General features: G+C 40.0%; 1 protein-coding gene across 5 annotated transcripts in view; it reads left to right on the top strand.

Moving 5' to 3' along the window:
- Positions 1-17346, top strand: part of CTNNA3 (catenin alpha 3) — an 889777-nt gene that overhangs the window by 609309 nt on the left and 263122 nt on the right. For all 5 annotated transcript variants that reach the window (XM_043518063.1, XM_038411313.2, XM_043518062.1 and 2 more), the window contains one exon: positions 9509-9665. In XM_043518063.1, coding sequence (XP_043373998.1) covers positions 9509-9665 — 157 coding nt within the window. The remainder of the gene's footprint in view (positions 1-9508; positions 9666-17346) is intronic.

Below are 17346 nucleotides of genomic sequence, written 5' to 3'. Positions count from 1 at the left end.
AAATGGGATGAAATTCAGTTGTACATAGTGCAATGTCTAATAAGAATTTCTGCTGCAAGCTGGGTGCTCATCAGCTGGAAGCAGCAGAGGAGAAGAGACTAGTGTGTATGGATTGACTCCAGGATGACTATGAGCTATAACGTGGTGAAAAAGGCAAATGTCCTAGGATGTGTCAAGCGAGGCATTTCCATTAGAGATAGAGAAATATTAATACCTCAGTATGAGGCACTGGTATGGCGTCATTTGGAATACTGTATACAATTCTGGTCATACATGTTCAAGAAAGATTAATTCAAACTGAAACAGGTGCAGAGAAGAGCATCTAGGATGATCAGGGGAATGGAGGGCATATGAGAGGAGACTGGAAGAGCTTGGCTTGTTTAGTCTAGCAAAAAGAAGGCTGAGGCTGGGGGGGAGGGAGGAGTAAACACCAGGAAAGATGACAAGCTATTTAAGATAAGGACAATGTTAGTACAAGAACAAATGGATATAAACTGGCCATGAAAAAATTCATGCTGGAAATAAGGAGATGATTTCTAACTATCAGAAGAGTGAGGTTCTGGAACAACCTTTGAGTAGAAGTTGTGGGGGCAAACTATTTAGTTAATATTAAGAGAGAGCTGCACAAATTTATGAGTGCAATTGTATGACAGGTTGCTTATAACTGGGTGTGTCTCAGCAGCTCTAGAGCTCACTTTTGGTTTATGTTTTATGTTCTTGAAAGCTCATGCTTCAGGATTTCAGGTGGTCACCACCAGGAATCAGAAAAGGATCTTTCTCCTCCTTGCAATGAATTCTGGGTTGTTATTTTGTTGTTGTTGCTGTTGGGTTTTTTTTGTCTCCTTCCTCTGAAGCATCAGGGAAGGCCACATCTGGAGATGGGACTTTAGGTGGGGTTGGGCCAGGGCTCTGAGGTGTCACTAAGCATTCTCTCTCAGGTGCCTGGCTGGCTGGTTCTTGTTCACATGCTCAGTGTCTAATTGATCACCATTGTGTGGTCGGGAGGGCAGTGACCTTGCAGATTATCTGGATATATTTTATTTAATTATTTTCCTACCATTGTGGGGGGTCTTCGGCATTGATGTGTGTCAGTCCCTCCTATTCTCTCACTGTGGCACATGATAGTGCATTCTCCTGTGAGGTGTAATACTTTGGTCTAATTTCAGTTATTGGGTTAGTGTGGAGGTGCTGGGAGCATGTGATGTGCAGGAGGTCAAACTAGATTATCTGGTAATCCCTTGCAGCCTTAAACTCTATGACTCTATAGTATGTGATTATGTAATTAAACAACTGTATCATAATGCAAAGACACAAGGGGGCTGAATTAAGTTTACACAAGCAACCTTAATTTCGGCACTGCCTGCCTTTGAAGTGCTTGGCTATGCAAACTTAATAATAATGTTTATGTAGTTTTATACAGGTAATTTAATAGATTATTAAAAGAATAATCTGAAAAAAACCCAGAAATTCCATCTTGTGGCATCATAACACCTACATTGGTCAGCAGCAAGATTGGTGTCTTTGATGCCCCTACACTGACCTCTGCCACTTGAGCTAATGGAATAATTGATAGCAATAGCCGTGGTCATTGTCTGTGTGGGCCAGCACAAGAGGACACTTTGCCAGTGGATTTCACAAATATTTGGTATGGTAATAGCGGAGGGAATGAGACACTCAGAAATCTTTGGTCCCATCGGAGAGGAGTGCACACTAGCATAAACAGACTCTATTGCTCATTCTCCACAAGCACAACCTCTTCTGCCCTGTCTGCTCCACCCTGTCCCTGTCCCTGTCCCTGTCCCTGTCCCTGTCCCTGTCCCTGTCCCTGTCCCTGTCCCAGTCCTGTCTGTTCCCCACTCCTGGCTCTTTGTCCCAGTTGCATTCTCTTCACGTAGCCAGTGCCAATCTCCACTCATCAGGCAATTCATCCCAACCCCAGTCTCCTATCTCCTCATCCGAGTCTATCACTCACTAGTGTCACTTTGTCACTTCCCCAGCCATTTTCAGTTCCCTCTCACTGCCCAGCTCCTTGGCCAGTTGTTCCCAGTTCCCTCCTAACTTCTCATACAACTATTCATCCCCCACCCTGGCCTCCTGTCACCCCCTTGTTCACATTCCCTATCCCCACTGGCTCCAGGTCTCCTTCCTTTGGCTCATCGTCTAATTTCAGTATGTCATCCACAGCTCTTTCTCTTAGTCTATTTTCCCATCCAGTTCAGTTCTTCTACACCACAACTACTCATCAGTTCTGCCTCCCCTTCTCTCCACCCTATTCATTCTTCTTCTCAATCCTCTTCCAGTCTCAGGCTTCCCCAACCTACTAGCCCCTTCCTTCCATTTCCCTCCCTGGCTCCCAGTCTGAGTCTCCTAGCTTAATCTCCCCCACCACCACAACTATGAGTCTGTTCCCCGCCCCCCAGAGTCCTTGTCCTAATTGTCCCCAGGCTCATCCTAATTGAATTCCCTTGCTTCCCTTAGCTCTGACTCTTGTACCCTGTGCATTTGAATCATGCAGCTTTCTGCACCACACTCCCTCAGGCCTGGTCATTGACAGTGCTGGAGAGAAAATTTCCCTGCTCTCAGTTCAAGTACTCAGACCTAGACCAGCCCACTGCAACACAGAAATCCAGTTGCAGGGGAAATCCTTCATAACCCCAGGCTGGAACATGCCCAATAAGGCGCAGTCTTTGGGGGCAATTTAGCTGCTAAAATCTAAAGTCTCTATTGAGCAAGTAGAAACTGATTTGTCAGAGGCTTAGAACTTGGCCACATTAGGGTAGATTTCCACAGGGTGGCAAAAAGGCATAACTCTGACAGAAGGCCCATCCAACTACCAAATTTCAAGTCCCTGCTCAAAAGCATGGAGTACTAAATAAAAGGTCACACATTTTTTAATGTGGCCAACATGTATTTTCCCTAGCCTTGCTCTCAAAAACAACTGAATTGTTTTGGTTGAAATTTCCACCCCTCCACCCCACAGATCACCTGAGGCAGACCTCCGGCATGGAAAATTGCAGCACAAAAAATGAAAGTTTGTCAACATTAATAGCAACTGAAAGCAGGGTCTTATTATGGGAAGTGTTGAGCAACATTAAAAATAGCTAAGGCTACGTTTTAGTCACGAGTTTTTTAGTAAAAGTCATGGACAGGTCACAGGCCGTAAACAAAAATTCACAGGGCCCGTGACCTGTCCATGACTAAAAATACCACCCTGACTAAAACTTGGTCAGGGGCCATGGGTGCTCAGGGTGGGGGGGGGGCGGTCCGGGGGTGCTGTAGGTGCTGGGGGAGGTGACCTGGGACCCCAGCTGGTACTGGGGGTTAGGTGGTTGGCAGGGCTGGCAGGGGCTTCTTACCCAGCTCTGTGTCCCTACAGCTCCTAGGCAGTGGAGGCAGAGGCCAGGGCAGGGGCTCCAGTGCTCCCACCACAAGTGCCGGCTGCCTCAGCCCATGGGAGCTGCAGGGAAAGGGCCTGCGGGCACGGGCAGCGCACGGCACGGAGACTCTCTTCCCCTCTGTTGCCTAAGAGCTGCGGGGGGCCATGCCAGTGGGAGCTGGGGAGCCCCCCACCCCAAGCTAAGCACCCCCCTGCACTGCCCAACCTCCTGCCCCTAACCCTGAGCCCCCTCCCACACACCCAAACTGCTGCGGCTGTCCCGGGGCTGCCTGGCTCAGGTAGCCCCTGAGCCAGCACCAGATGCTGGAGAAGTCACGGAGGTCATGGAAAGTCATGGAATCCGTGACCTCCGTGACAGACTCACAGCCTTAATAATAAAAAGAAAAGGAGTACTTGTGGCATCTTAGAGATTAACAAAATTATTTGAGCATAAGCTTTCATGAGCTACAGCTCACTTCATCAGATTCATTTGCATCTGATGAAGTGAGCTGTAGCTCATGAAAACTTATGCTCAAATAAATTTGTTAGTCTCTAAGGTGCCACAAGTACTCCTTTTCTTTTTGCGAATACAGACTAACACGGCTGCTACTCTGAAACCAGCCTTAATAATAGCATGTGCTACTAGAGCCCTGCGTATAATAAGTGTGACATACACAAGTGCTAGTAAGGGGCTGGTATTTATTTGGAAATGCCAAAGGTAACATTCCCACTGTACACAGGCACATTTATTGGTGTATTAAGTTACTTTATTCTCTTGTGGTTTTCTTTAGTACCCAGTATTCTAGTATCACTGTGCTTCCCAAATAAATCTGGTCTGTATGGTGAGCTCCCTCACAGACTTTGTCAGTCTTCTGCTCTTCTCCCTTCTCAGGTGGAAGAGGCTCTACTTGTGATATATATTTGTCTCTGGGGTTGATTTGGCACTTTTCTTCATTTGCCACTCCCCCCACACTTTTCAATTCTCTTCCAGTCCCCCATTGTTTTGGCTATACTGATATTATGCTTTTGTTGTCCAAATTGTACAGTTTCTTCATATAATCTAGGCAATCTTATAGGGATTCAATATAAAATGGCTCATAATATGTACTATTCCTCGTTTTTATTTTCTTGCTTGGGATTTTTACTGAATGTCTTTGATCCTTATCATAATGCATTATGTACTAATTAAAAGTTTGCCTAGGGTTCAGTAGGATGAATCATATAAGCAATGATACCCATCATTATGGACTGCACAAATGAAATAATAGACTGTGACATTAATCTTGTTCCAACCCCATAATGAGGGTACATAACAGAAAACAATGTTCAATTTTTTATAAGATTTAAAAATACATTTTAATATATCAGGTTTTCCCTTGGTACATTCTCGGTTCCACAGAGACAGAGATGGGCAAGATCATATGTACAGCCTTTGCAGCCAGATGGGTTAAGTCAGAGGCTGAATAACCTTAGATATACAAGTTTAGTGTGTTGAAATCCTTCCCAATTCCATTGCAGGGGAAGAGGAGGGGTGGGGGGGCAAATTTTGGCATTTTCCTGTCCCTGTTAAGAAATAACCTGTTAAAAGAACTGTCTGCCTCTAAGTCACATGCTATAGTCATAGGCTATGGGTTGTGATCCATAACTTTAAAATAAGGTGGTTTTTTTCAAATAACTGTGCTTTATTCTGACTGCTGAAGTAACTCCAAAGAAGCATATATACTTAGTAAACAAGTCTTTTGACACAGATGCTGAGAGATGTTCTAATAAAACAATTGAAAATGTCATATGGGCCAGAGAACCAATGCTACATCTAAGAGACTTTATTCTCTGAGAGCACTTTTAGTAGATCTTAAGCCTTAGAAAATGCATAACATTACGTATCAAGAGGAATCAGTCTGCTTCTCCTAAGGAAGAGTAATCTTTTAATCATAATAAAGATACAAGCAAGGGAACATATTTAATTTCCTGCGGAAATAGAAGATGGTTAAGGCTGGTGTTAGGATAATGTGCTATTCTGTGTCTGTCATGTCTACCATGAAGTATTTACTTAAAGTGCATGTTTAGTGCCAAAGGTAATACAATAACTGATGGAAATGCTGAGCACTTATCTTTATAAAAATGAATCCTAATAACCATAAATGTTCCACCTTAACTGTTTGGGGGGGGGGGAGGGAAATGTCTGTGCTGCAGTGCCTTCACTAGAGTCTGTGCATCATAATGGAGATTTAAATGTTTTGCGACCTGAATATCCACGAACTCATTTAAGAAGACTTATTAGCAATGGAATATCAAAATACTAATAAAGGATGAGACCCTACATTAACTAAAATCTGATGTTGCAAATTAAAACTGTATGCAGGGATGACAGTATATACTTGAGTGTTGTGATGGTGGTGGGCTTATAGAGTCATAGAAATGTTGGGTTGGAAGGGATCATGAGAAGTGTTTTAGTCCATTGTCCCCAAGCTCAGGCAGGGCCAAGTACAAGACCATCCCTGACAAGTGTTTGTTCCTAAAAACCTTCAATGATGGGGATTCCATAACCTCCCTTGGAAGCCTATTAGAGTACTTCATTTTCCTTAAAGTTAAAAAAGAATCCTAATATTTAACCTAAATCTCCTTTGCTGCTGATTAAGCTGATTACTTCTTGTCCTGCCTTTAGTGGACATGGAGAACAATTGATCAGAGTCCTCTTTATAACAGCCCTTAACATATTTAAAGATGTTATCACATCACCTCTCAGGTTAATCTTTTCTCAAGATTAACCATGCCCAATTTTTTAACCTTTCATCATAGGTCAGGTTTTCTAAACTTTCTGTCATTTTTTTGTTCTCTTCCAGGCTCTCTCCAGTTTGTCCATATCTTTCTTAAATTGTGGTGCACAAAACTGGACAAGTTACTTCAGCTGAGACCTTCTCAGTGCTGAGTAGAACAGGACAAGTCCCTCCCGGGTCTGACATACAATACACCTGTTAATACACTCCAGAATTATGTTAGCCTCTTTTTTTTTGGCAACTGCATCACATTGTTGACACATATTCAGTTTATGATCCACTATAACCCCCACATCCTTTTCAGCAATACTACTTATTTCTCATTTTTTATTTGTGCATTTGATTTTTTGTTCCGAAATATATTTTACATTTCTCTTTATTGAATTTCATATTGTTGATTTCATTCAATTTCTCCAATTTGTCAAGATTGTTTTGAATTGTAATCTTGTTCTTCAAAGCGCTAGCAAGCTCATCTTGGTATCATCTGCAGTTTGGTGTAATCTGCAGATTTTATAAGCATGCTCTCCACTCCATAATGCAGGACATTAAACAAAATATTTTGAATAGTTCTAGACTTAGGACAGACCCCTATGGGACCTTTCTAGACATGTCCTGGTTTGACAGCGAACCATTGGTTACTACTCCTTGAGTATGGTCTTTCAACCAGTTTTGTATCCACATTGTAGTAATTTAATTTAGACTGTGATTCCCTAGTTTGCTTATGAGAATGTCATGTAGGACTTTATCAAAAGATTTATTAAAAGCAAGATATATAATCTCTACTGCTTTCCCCCATTCAGTTCAGTGTATTTTTTTTTCTGTGAAGAGTCCATGTCGTCTTAATTGGAAATCAAGCAATTAATTATTGGCAGATATTTTTTGATGAAAACATAGGACATGATGTTTTTAAACAAAAACATTCAGATCTGAAGACTTTTGTACTGTAACTGCTCGGGTTTTTGGCATTCTTTCCCTTAGTACATTGTTCTTACATTTCATCAGAGTTAAATCAGTTGCCATTTTAAAAATTGTATAACTATGTTTCTCTAAATTTGAAAAGTTTAATAAACACATATTGTTTGTTAGCTGTTGATGGTGCTACATTGATATATAGAAAGGCAAATGTCCCTGTGTCAATGAGCTTGAAATATAATGTAAACAGGTAATATAATTGTGGAATTAGTTAGCCAAAAACCAAGGGGAGAGGGTGAATTCACATTAATAACAGTCCCTTTTTTATATTCAGCAATTTTTGGTAGAATTTGACTTACAGTAGTGAAAAGTCAAGGTAGGGAGATTTTTATTGGAAATCTACAGAATGGTTCAGTAGTAATTTGAATAGCGTGGAGACCTCTTGATTGCTTTTCCTTCAAGTACAATGAAACAGGTCTTTTAACATATTTATTCATTCATTGGGTATTATTTAAGATTGCCTTCCTAATGTACAATGTAGTACTGCCATACTATAGGTTAGTACAGTAGGTCATATATATTAGTAATAAAGTTGTTCATAGTTCATCTATTATAGTATAGTTTGCTATTTTATTCCTTAACCAATGTACTCCTTGTCACATGCTGGCTGGCCCATCAAGGGAAGTCATGCTCAGCTTTGCCTGTGATGAAGCAGCTATCCTCCAGCTTGTCCTGATTCAGTAGTTTAATTGAAGTTATTAGATACGGTGTGAATGGGTCAGGATACTGTATAAAAGAGGGAGAGCTCATCTGGGAAGGGGGAGACCTAGAACAGAAGAGGTTGGGAGTTTGTGTTCTCATGGAAGGGCCTGATAGGAGTCAGGAGGAAGGAGAACTGAGGAGAGCCATGGACGAGGGAGACCTGTGGTGAGCATCCATGTGGGGGAGCTGGTTGGGAGGGGGCAGTGGGGAGCCCTGTAGGGGATGTTCTGCTTTAGCCATTTGAAATGTTGAGAGGTATTGCTAGCATGCTAAAAACAGTAGTGCAGCTGTGGTAGCACAGGCAATGGTGAGTGGTGGCACAGGCTAGCTGCTCTGAGTACAAACATGCCTGGACCCCCTGGGTATGTACTTGGGGCAGCTAGTCCCTGCCACTGCTGCCTGTGCGACCATGGCTACGTTATGATTTTTAGCTCAGATGAAAGCTAACACAAGTGTTTCTGTGCAAGCTAGGAACCACATGCCTATCTCACAACAGACGAAGACTTTAATTGACATGGCTGGAGGGCTGAGAGACAACAAGAAGCAAACCATGGCAGGGCTGCTAGATGAGGAAAGCCCGCTATGCCTCACCCAGCCATGACAGGACATGCTGGCCGGTGAGACACTCTTCTACACTCCTTCATCTGAAATTCACGTACATGTGAAATGAGAAACTTTTTGTTTGCCAGGAACTAAGTTCAAGATTCAGTGTGTTTTTTCCCTCCTCCTTCAAAAGTTGATGATATTATACATTTACTATGTATTTTTAATTTAAATTTTATATGCTCTTTGTGTCTAGAGAAGAAATATTTTAAAACACTTAAAACAGGGAAGGAGTCTATCAGCTTTAGTGCAATTTTTCTTTATTACTCCCCTGGGTACACTCCAGCATAAGGTCAAGAGGCTTACTTAAGATCATACAATGAGAAGGCATTTCAGCTGAATTTAGAACCAGGAATTGCTCGGCTATAACCACTTGATCACAGTGGAGCAGAGTTGTGAATCGTTTCTAATTTGTATGTTTTTCTCCTAATCTACCTTGCCAGCACTAGATATTACACTGAGATGTAGGATATGATTAATTATTTTGTTTAATTCTTCAAGTGTCTTTTGTTTGGTGTTCTGTTTTTTTCTTCATTTGATGAATACATAGCAGGGATAATATATCTTGTGCTGCTATACACCTCCCTATACCATGTCTATGGCTTGAAAGCTTTAGGGTGTTAAAGTATCCCTTCAGTGAAAGTAATTTACAGTATGATAGGTGCTACTCTTAAGGGTTTATAAATCCCAAACTGCAGTGACCTTATATATCTTTCTAATTCTGTATTATGTAGTAAAAGCGTATTCGTACCTAATAAAGTGGGGTTGTACATAAAAATATTTTGAAACTATTTTATACTGACAAAAATAGATTGCATGTTACTAAACAGAATTGTTTATGTCAAGAATTCTTCAATTAAAGACTATTTTGTAGTCCTATTCAATTAAAATTACAACTGAACTCTAATTCAGTTAACAGGAAGGTTAACATGTACAATATTTTACAAGTATTCCTCCTTTGAATATAAGGAAAGGCTGAATATCTTTAATGCTCAGAAAACAGAAATACAGCCTTATAATTTGTTATGCATTTTAGTTATTTCAGATGAAGTCAAGAATATAATTTTATTTTCTGCAGGTTATTAATGCAGCTTTAGCTCTTGCTGCCAGACCGAAAAGCCAGGTGGTAAAAAACAGCATGGAAATATATAAGAGCACATGGGAGAATCGCATACATATTCTTACTGAAGCTGTGGATGACATTACAAGCATTGATGATTTTCTTGCTGTATCAGGTATATTATTTTTCAGAATCTGATTTTTTTATTTTAACTTCTCTGTTCTTCATTTTAAAAAAATGGAATTAAGTATATTCTCACTTCCCTAGAATCTAACAGGAAACCAGTGGGAGATTAGTCTGAGTAAGGATTATAATTAATATTCTTAATAGCCTTCATATATTATGTCTCAATACAGCACCGTTCTCATTCCAAGGTGCAATATGGCATTTGAAGTGTAATCTTCTAGGTTTTGTGAGTATAAAGACATTTTCTTATTGGAATTCAGAAACATTTCTAGATAGGCTCAGGATGTCTTACATGTTTTTAAAAACAAATTGTTGATTAGTGCACAGTCTGTTCTTAAATAAAATTATTTTTATGGCTGTTTAAAAAGCCAACGAAAAATGGATGTCCAAATACATTACTCAGCTAACAAGCCCTTTCCTTGCCTTCACTAAAAAAATAAATAAATAAAAAAATATAGTGTACCTCAGAAGGGTCTAAATGTAGTACTCACACAAAACCAAAGCCACAGCAAGGTATAAAGAATTTATATTGTAATGCCAGTGTACTCATGACTATTACTAGAGCCAAATCCTTGTTTTGGCAACCAGTTTCTCAGTGAAGTGTGTTTAAGGAATTTGCCAGTCTCTTCGGGCATGTGCTTAGTCACTTGTTGGATTTTTATATAAAGCAAGTAGCCACAAGTTTCCAGTTGGTGATAAATTCTTTTAATTACAGCTGGGTAAATTTGAGCCTACCATCCTGATGTCAGATTTACAAAATACTATTAGGAAGATTTGATATACTGTATTCATGAAAGTTAACTGGTTGTTCTCATTACTTAAATCAAAATTACCAGGCCTAAGCATTTCCTTTATAGAGAACTGTATTGGTTCATGTTCTCAATTTGTCCAATAATTTCAGTATAGAGCAATGTTTGAGTTACTTTATCTTACATGGGATGCCAAAAGCCCAGATATGTTGTTCTAGCAGCCAGGCACAGGGATTCTAGCACCAAGACAGTGTAGCCAAGACCCCATGCTAGGGGAGAAGGAAGTGGAATAACTATTCCTACATCTCTGTGTCACTGGAAAATTCCCTTTTGGAAAGAGAATTCTCCCATGGGTGTTTAACCAGATTTGATTTTTGCTTTGTGATGCTTGAGCACTGCTGGGTCTGATTCACCATTGCCATGTACCTTGTGTAATCATGCACACCAGAACAAGGTCAGTGCAAAGCTACCTGATGGGAGTGGACTTGTTTTGGCCTTATTTGCACTGATGTAAATGACTACACAAAGTATAAAGTAACAATGAATTGGGCCCCCAAATTTGAGTTCCCTTATCAAAATGTGTAAATTAGGCTGCAGACCTGTTTGGTCAAATAAACAAATACAAAGAAAACAGCTACTAAAATAATATGCTTCCCCAGAGTGTTTCCTGTTCGTATAGCTTTTTCACTCTTTTAAAGCTTAACATTCATGCTAAGATATATTTCAAATGCTTCCTAAATGACTAGAGGTACTGTACTAGTTCCACATTTCCATTTTATATCTCCAGGATATAAATATCTGGTCATGAAAAATGTACTTTAAATTAGTATTCGCTAAAGACATATTCAATATTAATAAACTGTATTTATTGCATTAATAGGAGTATTCAACATCTAAACAGAGGATACAAACTAGTTATCTCATTTCTGACATATTAAGGGCCATATTCTTCCACCTCTGACACCTATGCAGCTCCATTTAAGTCAACAGAGGTGCTAGAGAATAAATGCATAATTTAACCCAGTATGTCTGAGCAAAATGTAACTATTTTCTTATTGTTAGTATACATTGTGCCAAGCCTAAAACTATCTTGGTGAGTGCAGCCACAGTTCCCCATGCCATTCATTGGGACCAATTTGGATCATGCAGCAGTGTAAAGCAGGAGAAGTTTCACTGATGTCAATGAAATTACAGTAGTTTGAAATCATTGTAAGTGGTTATTTATTGAATGGGTAGATCCACTCTGTTATAAAGGGAGTTTGCTTGGATAACCACTGCCTTAAAAAGGTTTCTAATCCCTTTGGGAACAACACATTCACTACGGAAATTGGAACCTGTTGGAAGCAGAATTCTCATGAGTAAACAGCACTCCTCTTGGCACTAGGACATTGATGGAACCGACCTAATTTTGTGCTTGGAGACAGAAAGTTCCCCACTCTCCTGGCAAAATAATTTTATTGAGAGAATTTTTACCTGTGTTGCTTCTCTTCAGGGATAGGGCATTTTTTAAGGATGTCACCAGGGGTATTTCCCTACCAAGCAATAGTAAATTTGTAGGAAAGTTCAGGAATGGTGCTCTATCTCCAGCTTTTGTAATCTTCACCTTGAAATCACCAGCAGCAAGCAGTATCTGTTCACATTGTATTTATATTGTGCGATGGAAGAGAATCATGGAGATGGCCCTATTTAAAAATTCTATATCACTTCTATTTTACAAATACATTATTTTAATTATTAGCTAATTTTTTTAATCAACATAGCACTCTATTGGCACCTAGTGGCTCATCAAGTGGCATCACAGAGTTTAATTTAGAAAAAGGATAAAATATGAATTGTCTTAAAGTTCTTGGATCTGTAACATGAAGTTCCACATGCCTTGACGGTATCCTGTTTGATTAATTTTTTTATTAAAAATTATGTTGTATCTATCCTGACAGAAAAGATATTGCACTAGAGTTTGGAGGGTTTTTTAAAATTTGGGATGCATTAGTTGATCTTGCACAGTATATTTCATGCAGTAAAAATAACATTATCTAACATTTCAACTTTTTAAAACTATATTTGTGTGTATTATTCTATACGAAACAGAAGTTATGGACTGGCCCCCAGGTAAGAAAAATGATATACTGGTAATCCACAGCAGCTAGGGAAACATTGATATATTGGGTTCCTACAACAGCTATACTTGAGACTACCTAGAAGATTAACTCTCATGTATGCCTAGAATCACCAACCCATCACCATTCATGATAATATTTAAACACATCCCTAATTTGAAGAAGATGTTTAAGTTCCATTTCAGCACAGGCTTAACTTTAAGCAAGTGCTTCAATGTGTCCTGGAATAGGGATAGATTTAAGCATATGCTTAAATGCCCTGCTGAATTAGGGCTGTAGAGCTTAATTCCTTCCCTGAGCTCTGATTCTTTCTGCTGTTGTTTTTTCACCATTTCCTTAAATAGGATATTTAATCCCAGCCTTGCTTTTCCTGGGTGATGCACATATAATGTGTGTACAGTTACTGTATTTCACACGGTATAAACACCATTCTGCAGCTGATTATTCCAAGTTGGTTGTTCCACAAAGAAGTGGCTAGATAGTTAATCCTTATCTGTTCATGAAACTATTTTATTGAGTGTGTGTGTGTGTGTGTGTGTGTATCTATATGTTATATAATCCCTCATCATATAGCACATATTACATATCTAGCTGATAATGAAATCTTTCAGATATATAGATATAAAGGAAGCACAGCACAGCACAGCACAGCCAGGTGTGACTGTACTGTGCAGCATATTCACTTACAAGCTTCATACATAGCAAATGCATTTACTTCACTGAAAAGGTTGGGTCGTTCTGTAATAGTAATGCCTTTTATCCTACGTCCTATCTAGATGCAATGTGAAATATGAATTCCCCAGGTTACAGTATATCAGCATTTATGCGATCTAAGAAGAGAACAGTTTAGTGAAACTGTATTTTCAGAGTTCCCACAAGTTCTTGGAAAATAACTATGAGAAATGAAACCCCCTGAAACTTTAAATATTTCTAAATAATTGAATATGTTCAGCAGCAAAAAATGAAATACATTCTAGACTTTGATATCTGCAAGCAAATCTTCATGCTGATATGTGCATTTTATGTTTCTGTAATAAAGTGCATATAAATTCTGCTCACTGACTTAAATGGAAAATTTAATGGAAGCAAAGCACCTAACCTCCTAAATCTTTCTTTGTGAACTGGGGCCTAAAAATACAGTATCCTAAATTGTGCAAGATGCTTAATGACTGTTGCAATTTACTGTGATAATATATTAGGAATGTAAAAAGATGCTGAGGAATAGCTACAGTTTCCAACTTTTGGGATCAGATCATTAGTCCAAAACAGAGTCCAAATAGCTGGGGAGATGCAAAGACAAGCTCTTCCTCCCCAAACCCTCAACCCTGTGGTGCAGCTGCTAAGGTTCTTCACAGAGGTTATTGTAGCCCAAAGACTGAATACCCTGTAACGTGTCTCTGAAAAAGGGTAGAATTGGAGAGACCAGTTGGATCCATTTAGCAGTGGTTAATCTTGCTCTGTTCTCACGTTTCCTTGCCCACCTGTCCTGCCTTCACTCACCACTTGTGTGCTCCTACACAGGCTCCTGGAGAGCTGAGCTCCATGTCCATATTCCTGAACAGCTCACACACACTTATGCAGGAGAACTATAACAGCCCCAGTACTAGAAGTTGTGCGGGCTCGATTTGTCCCTTACAGAAGAATATTATTTATAGTTAGTTCATTTAAAACCACTTCAGACCACAAAACTGGACTATGAACCTCTTCATTCCTGGGGCTACTTGTCCTCCAGTAGAAATGAACAGAGATCACAGGAAAAAGAAAATGGAGTCTGCTAGAATTTCCACTAGTGCTAAATCTAAGTAAGTGTGGTTCCTGAGTTAAAGAAGGGTCATTTAAATGGCTCATCACCTCCTGCAGTTGCTAGAGGTAGCCAATGGTAAGCAGTCTCAAATTTGTGCAGAAGCATGGAGCCAGATCCCTGGCTACATTCTGATTCCATTGTGCCCCTTCATCAATACAAAGGGGTTGGAAAACTAGCATACTTGGTCAGCTGGTGATTCTCTCTGTAGAAAAATCCTTGCATTGTGTAGAACCAGCTACATGGGGGTCCAAAACTAACCTCTTGTTGCCATGGGGATCAGGGAAGCCAGTCCTGAGGATGAAGGCCATGGATTCCAGTGCATGTGTTCTTTCTGTCTTTTTCTTTTTTCTTTCTTTCAAAATTATGTATAATCCTGCCCAAGAAATCCAGTCAGGCTGAGTTAGCCCTCCAGCTCTCTAGATAAGACCAGTCACCACATGGTCAGTTCTGCTCTGGCTGCTAGCCCAGGGCTATTGCCTGCTGTGAGTGTGTGTGGATACTGGGGTAGGAGAATACAGTTTGGATTTTAGTACTGTATAGTTGTGTAATCTGCACCTTGAACCCTGCACCCCTTTGTGGTGAGGGGAAATCCTGGGACCAGAAACAACCTGATTCCTGCCTGAAGAGGATCCCTGCCAGCAGAGATCAGCCCCTCTGCAGTGACCAAGGAGTCCAGAGTCATCTCTGAACCTGAGGAGCATTCATGGAGTTTGTGAGTGCACCATCTTTTAGTTAGTCAATCAGGGAAATTGCTTTGGGGACCCCCTACTCCCTGAACTGTGTCCTCAAGCCAGGGACTAAGGGTTTGGGGATTTTATAACCTGCTGCATATTAAAGCTGTTGAGGGACTTACCACCTCCTCCCACTTGTGAATCTTTTGGGCTCTACTGAACCGAGTCAGCAAACTGCTAAACTACTGCAGAGACGATATCATGGTCATAGGTCATCAAGGGCCCCAAAAAAGTACGCGTACCAACTGATCTTACATTTGCTACATCAGTCACGTGACTGGAGGAAGTCATGGGTATTATCAGTGTGGGCTAAAGAATAGTGTTTTACTGTTGTTATGTTATGTTATGTTTGTCTCCTGTTTCATATAATTACTGTGTTGAATATATTGTATGTGTTTTTGCTATTTCTTGGGAGTCTCCAACTATCTGGCAAGTAAGTGGACATTACCCTGTGGTTAGAATTTTCCTCTCATGCTGCCCTGGTGACCCTGCCAGGAAGAAGCAAGTGCGGGGTGGGAGGCATCGCCAAATAAATTCATAGGGAAAATAAAGAAGATACACCCTGCTGAATGGGTGGCGGGATTCAGAAGAACCCAGACCTGTCCATCAAAACGTGTAAGCAGATTGGCATTAAAGAAGGTAACCGGGTGGAGAGGGGGCACTACATTTATAAATATCTGCAATAGTGTTCCTCAATCTATAGGTATATAAACTCCTATGTGGTTTCATCATAGGTGGAAGGATAGCAGAAATTACTTAGCTGGTTGTTTGTTTCTTTTAAAAAACAGCAACTTTGTGTTTGGTGAAGGGATCTCTTCCACTGATCATTATAGCTGTAGGATGGCTGTGAGAGGTGTATGACCTTTCCTGTATAAAAGTACTGAGACTTTCGTGCCTCCACCTCCCTCCTGTTGTTTTGCAGTAGGAGGGGAAATATTTAACCCCAATGTTCCTCCCTTCTTCTTCTTGGCTTAAATTCACTCAGAATTTAACTAGAGAGATGATGTTTAACTAGGGCATATGATCTTTTAAAATTTATTGCCACTTCTATCTGATGGGAAGATCTTGTTTCCCCATAGCACCTGTGTCAAGAGGTCATAGCATGTGCTAGCATGGTGTGACTTTTCTGCAAGGAAGGAGGACTTTCCTTGTGGAACATCCTATATGTCTTTGCATTGCAGCAGACTTCCTAGGCTAACAAGTGCAGACGGGATTTAGAGCTGGATAGAGCTTATGAAAGAATAATGTTGCTTTACTAATGCAAGAAAACTTATTTACGAAAACCCACAATAAATTGACTTAGAAATATATGAGAGGACAATGCAGTTTTAAGCTGTTATTCACATACTCTTCTGTGCTCTTGCTGCAGTGTTTTTACTCCTTTACAGACATGGAGCAAAAAATTTACAATCTACATTTGACCACTGAATTATTAATAACTCATTAACCTATTATCAAATCAAAACTGGGTAAAATTTGTGGGATTTGTTGATATTGAATTCATGAAATATTACTTATTTTGCAAAATTGTAGTGTGAAATTTTCTTTGACTTTACAAAATCAACATAATTTTCAAAAGCGTCACTAAATTACATTTTCTTCTGACTTTTGTAAAATCTTCTCAAAGGTGTTTCTTATTTTTGTAATTAATAAATCTGGTGAAAAACCAAAAATTACCAGTTTCACTGTATGTGAAAAATGATTTGTATCGTTCTTCTGGGAGGGGAGGGCTTTTCAATGGGAGTCAGGAACCTAACTTAGACACTTTTTAAAATCCCACTAAGCACCTGTCTGTAATCGTTAGGCACCTAAATACCTTTGTGAGTCTGGCTCTGAGGATTTTGGAACATGGGGAAATGTGCTTCAATGTAAATACCTAATTATACTTGGTCAAAGTAGGATACTGAACAAAGAAGGGTAGCCCTGCTTAGCAGCATGCCAGCACTACTCATCTTGCTCACACAGGTGGCACAACCCCAGCAATTGTTTTAGGACTGGGTCTAGCATAAATAATTGCAGAATGGAGCGTGTAGCTTATTTGATGAACGATTCTCCTCCAAGTAACTTCTCATCTCCCTGGCATAGACGTGTACAGCCTGATATTATTTTGCCCCCTGTAGAAGGTCAAAAATGTTGCCTGGATTGATCAGCCTGTTCTGGAACCAGCATCTAAGCCTTTCCATTGCTTACAGAGCTCAGGAATCTGTAGGGATTTTTTGCTGAAGTGGTCCCAAAAACTTTATATCTAGTACTATACATGTTAATGTGA

Source organism: Dermochelys coriacea, chromosome 7, assembly GCF_009764565.3.
Source record: "Dermochelys coriacea isolate rDerCor1 chromosome 7, rDerCor1.pri.v4, whole genome shotgun sequence".
Taxonomy (NCBI): Eukaryota; Metazoa; Chordata; order Testudines; family Dermochelyidae; genus Dermochelys; species Dermochelys coriacea.
This window is presented reverse-complemented; position numbering and strand designations above follow the sequence as displayed.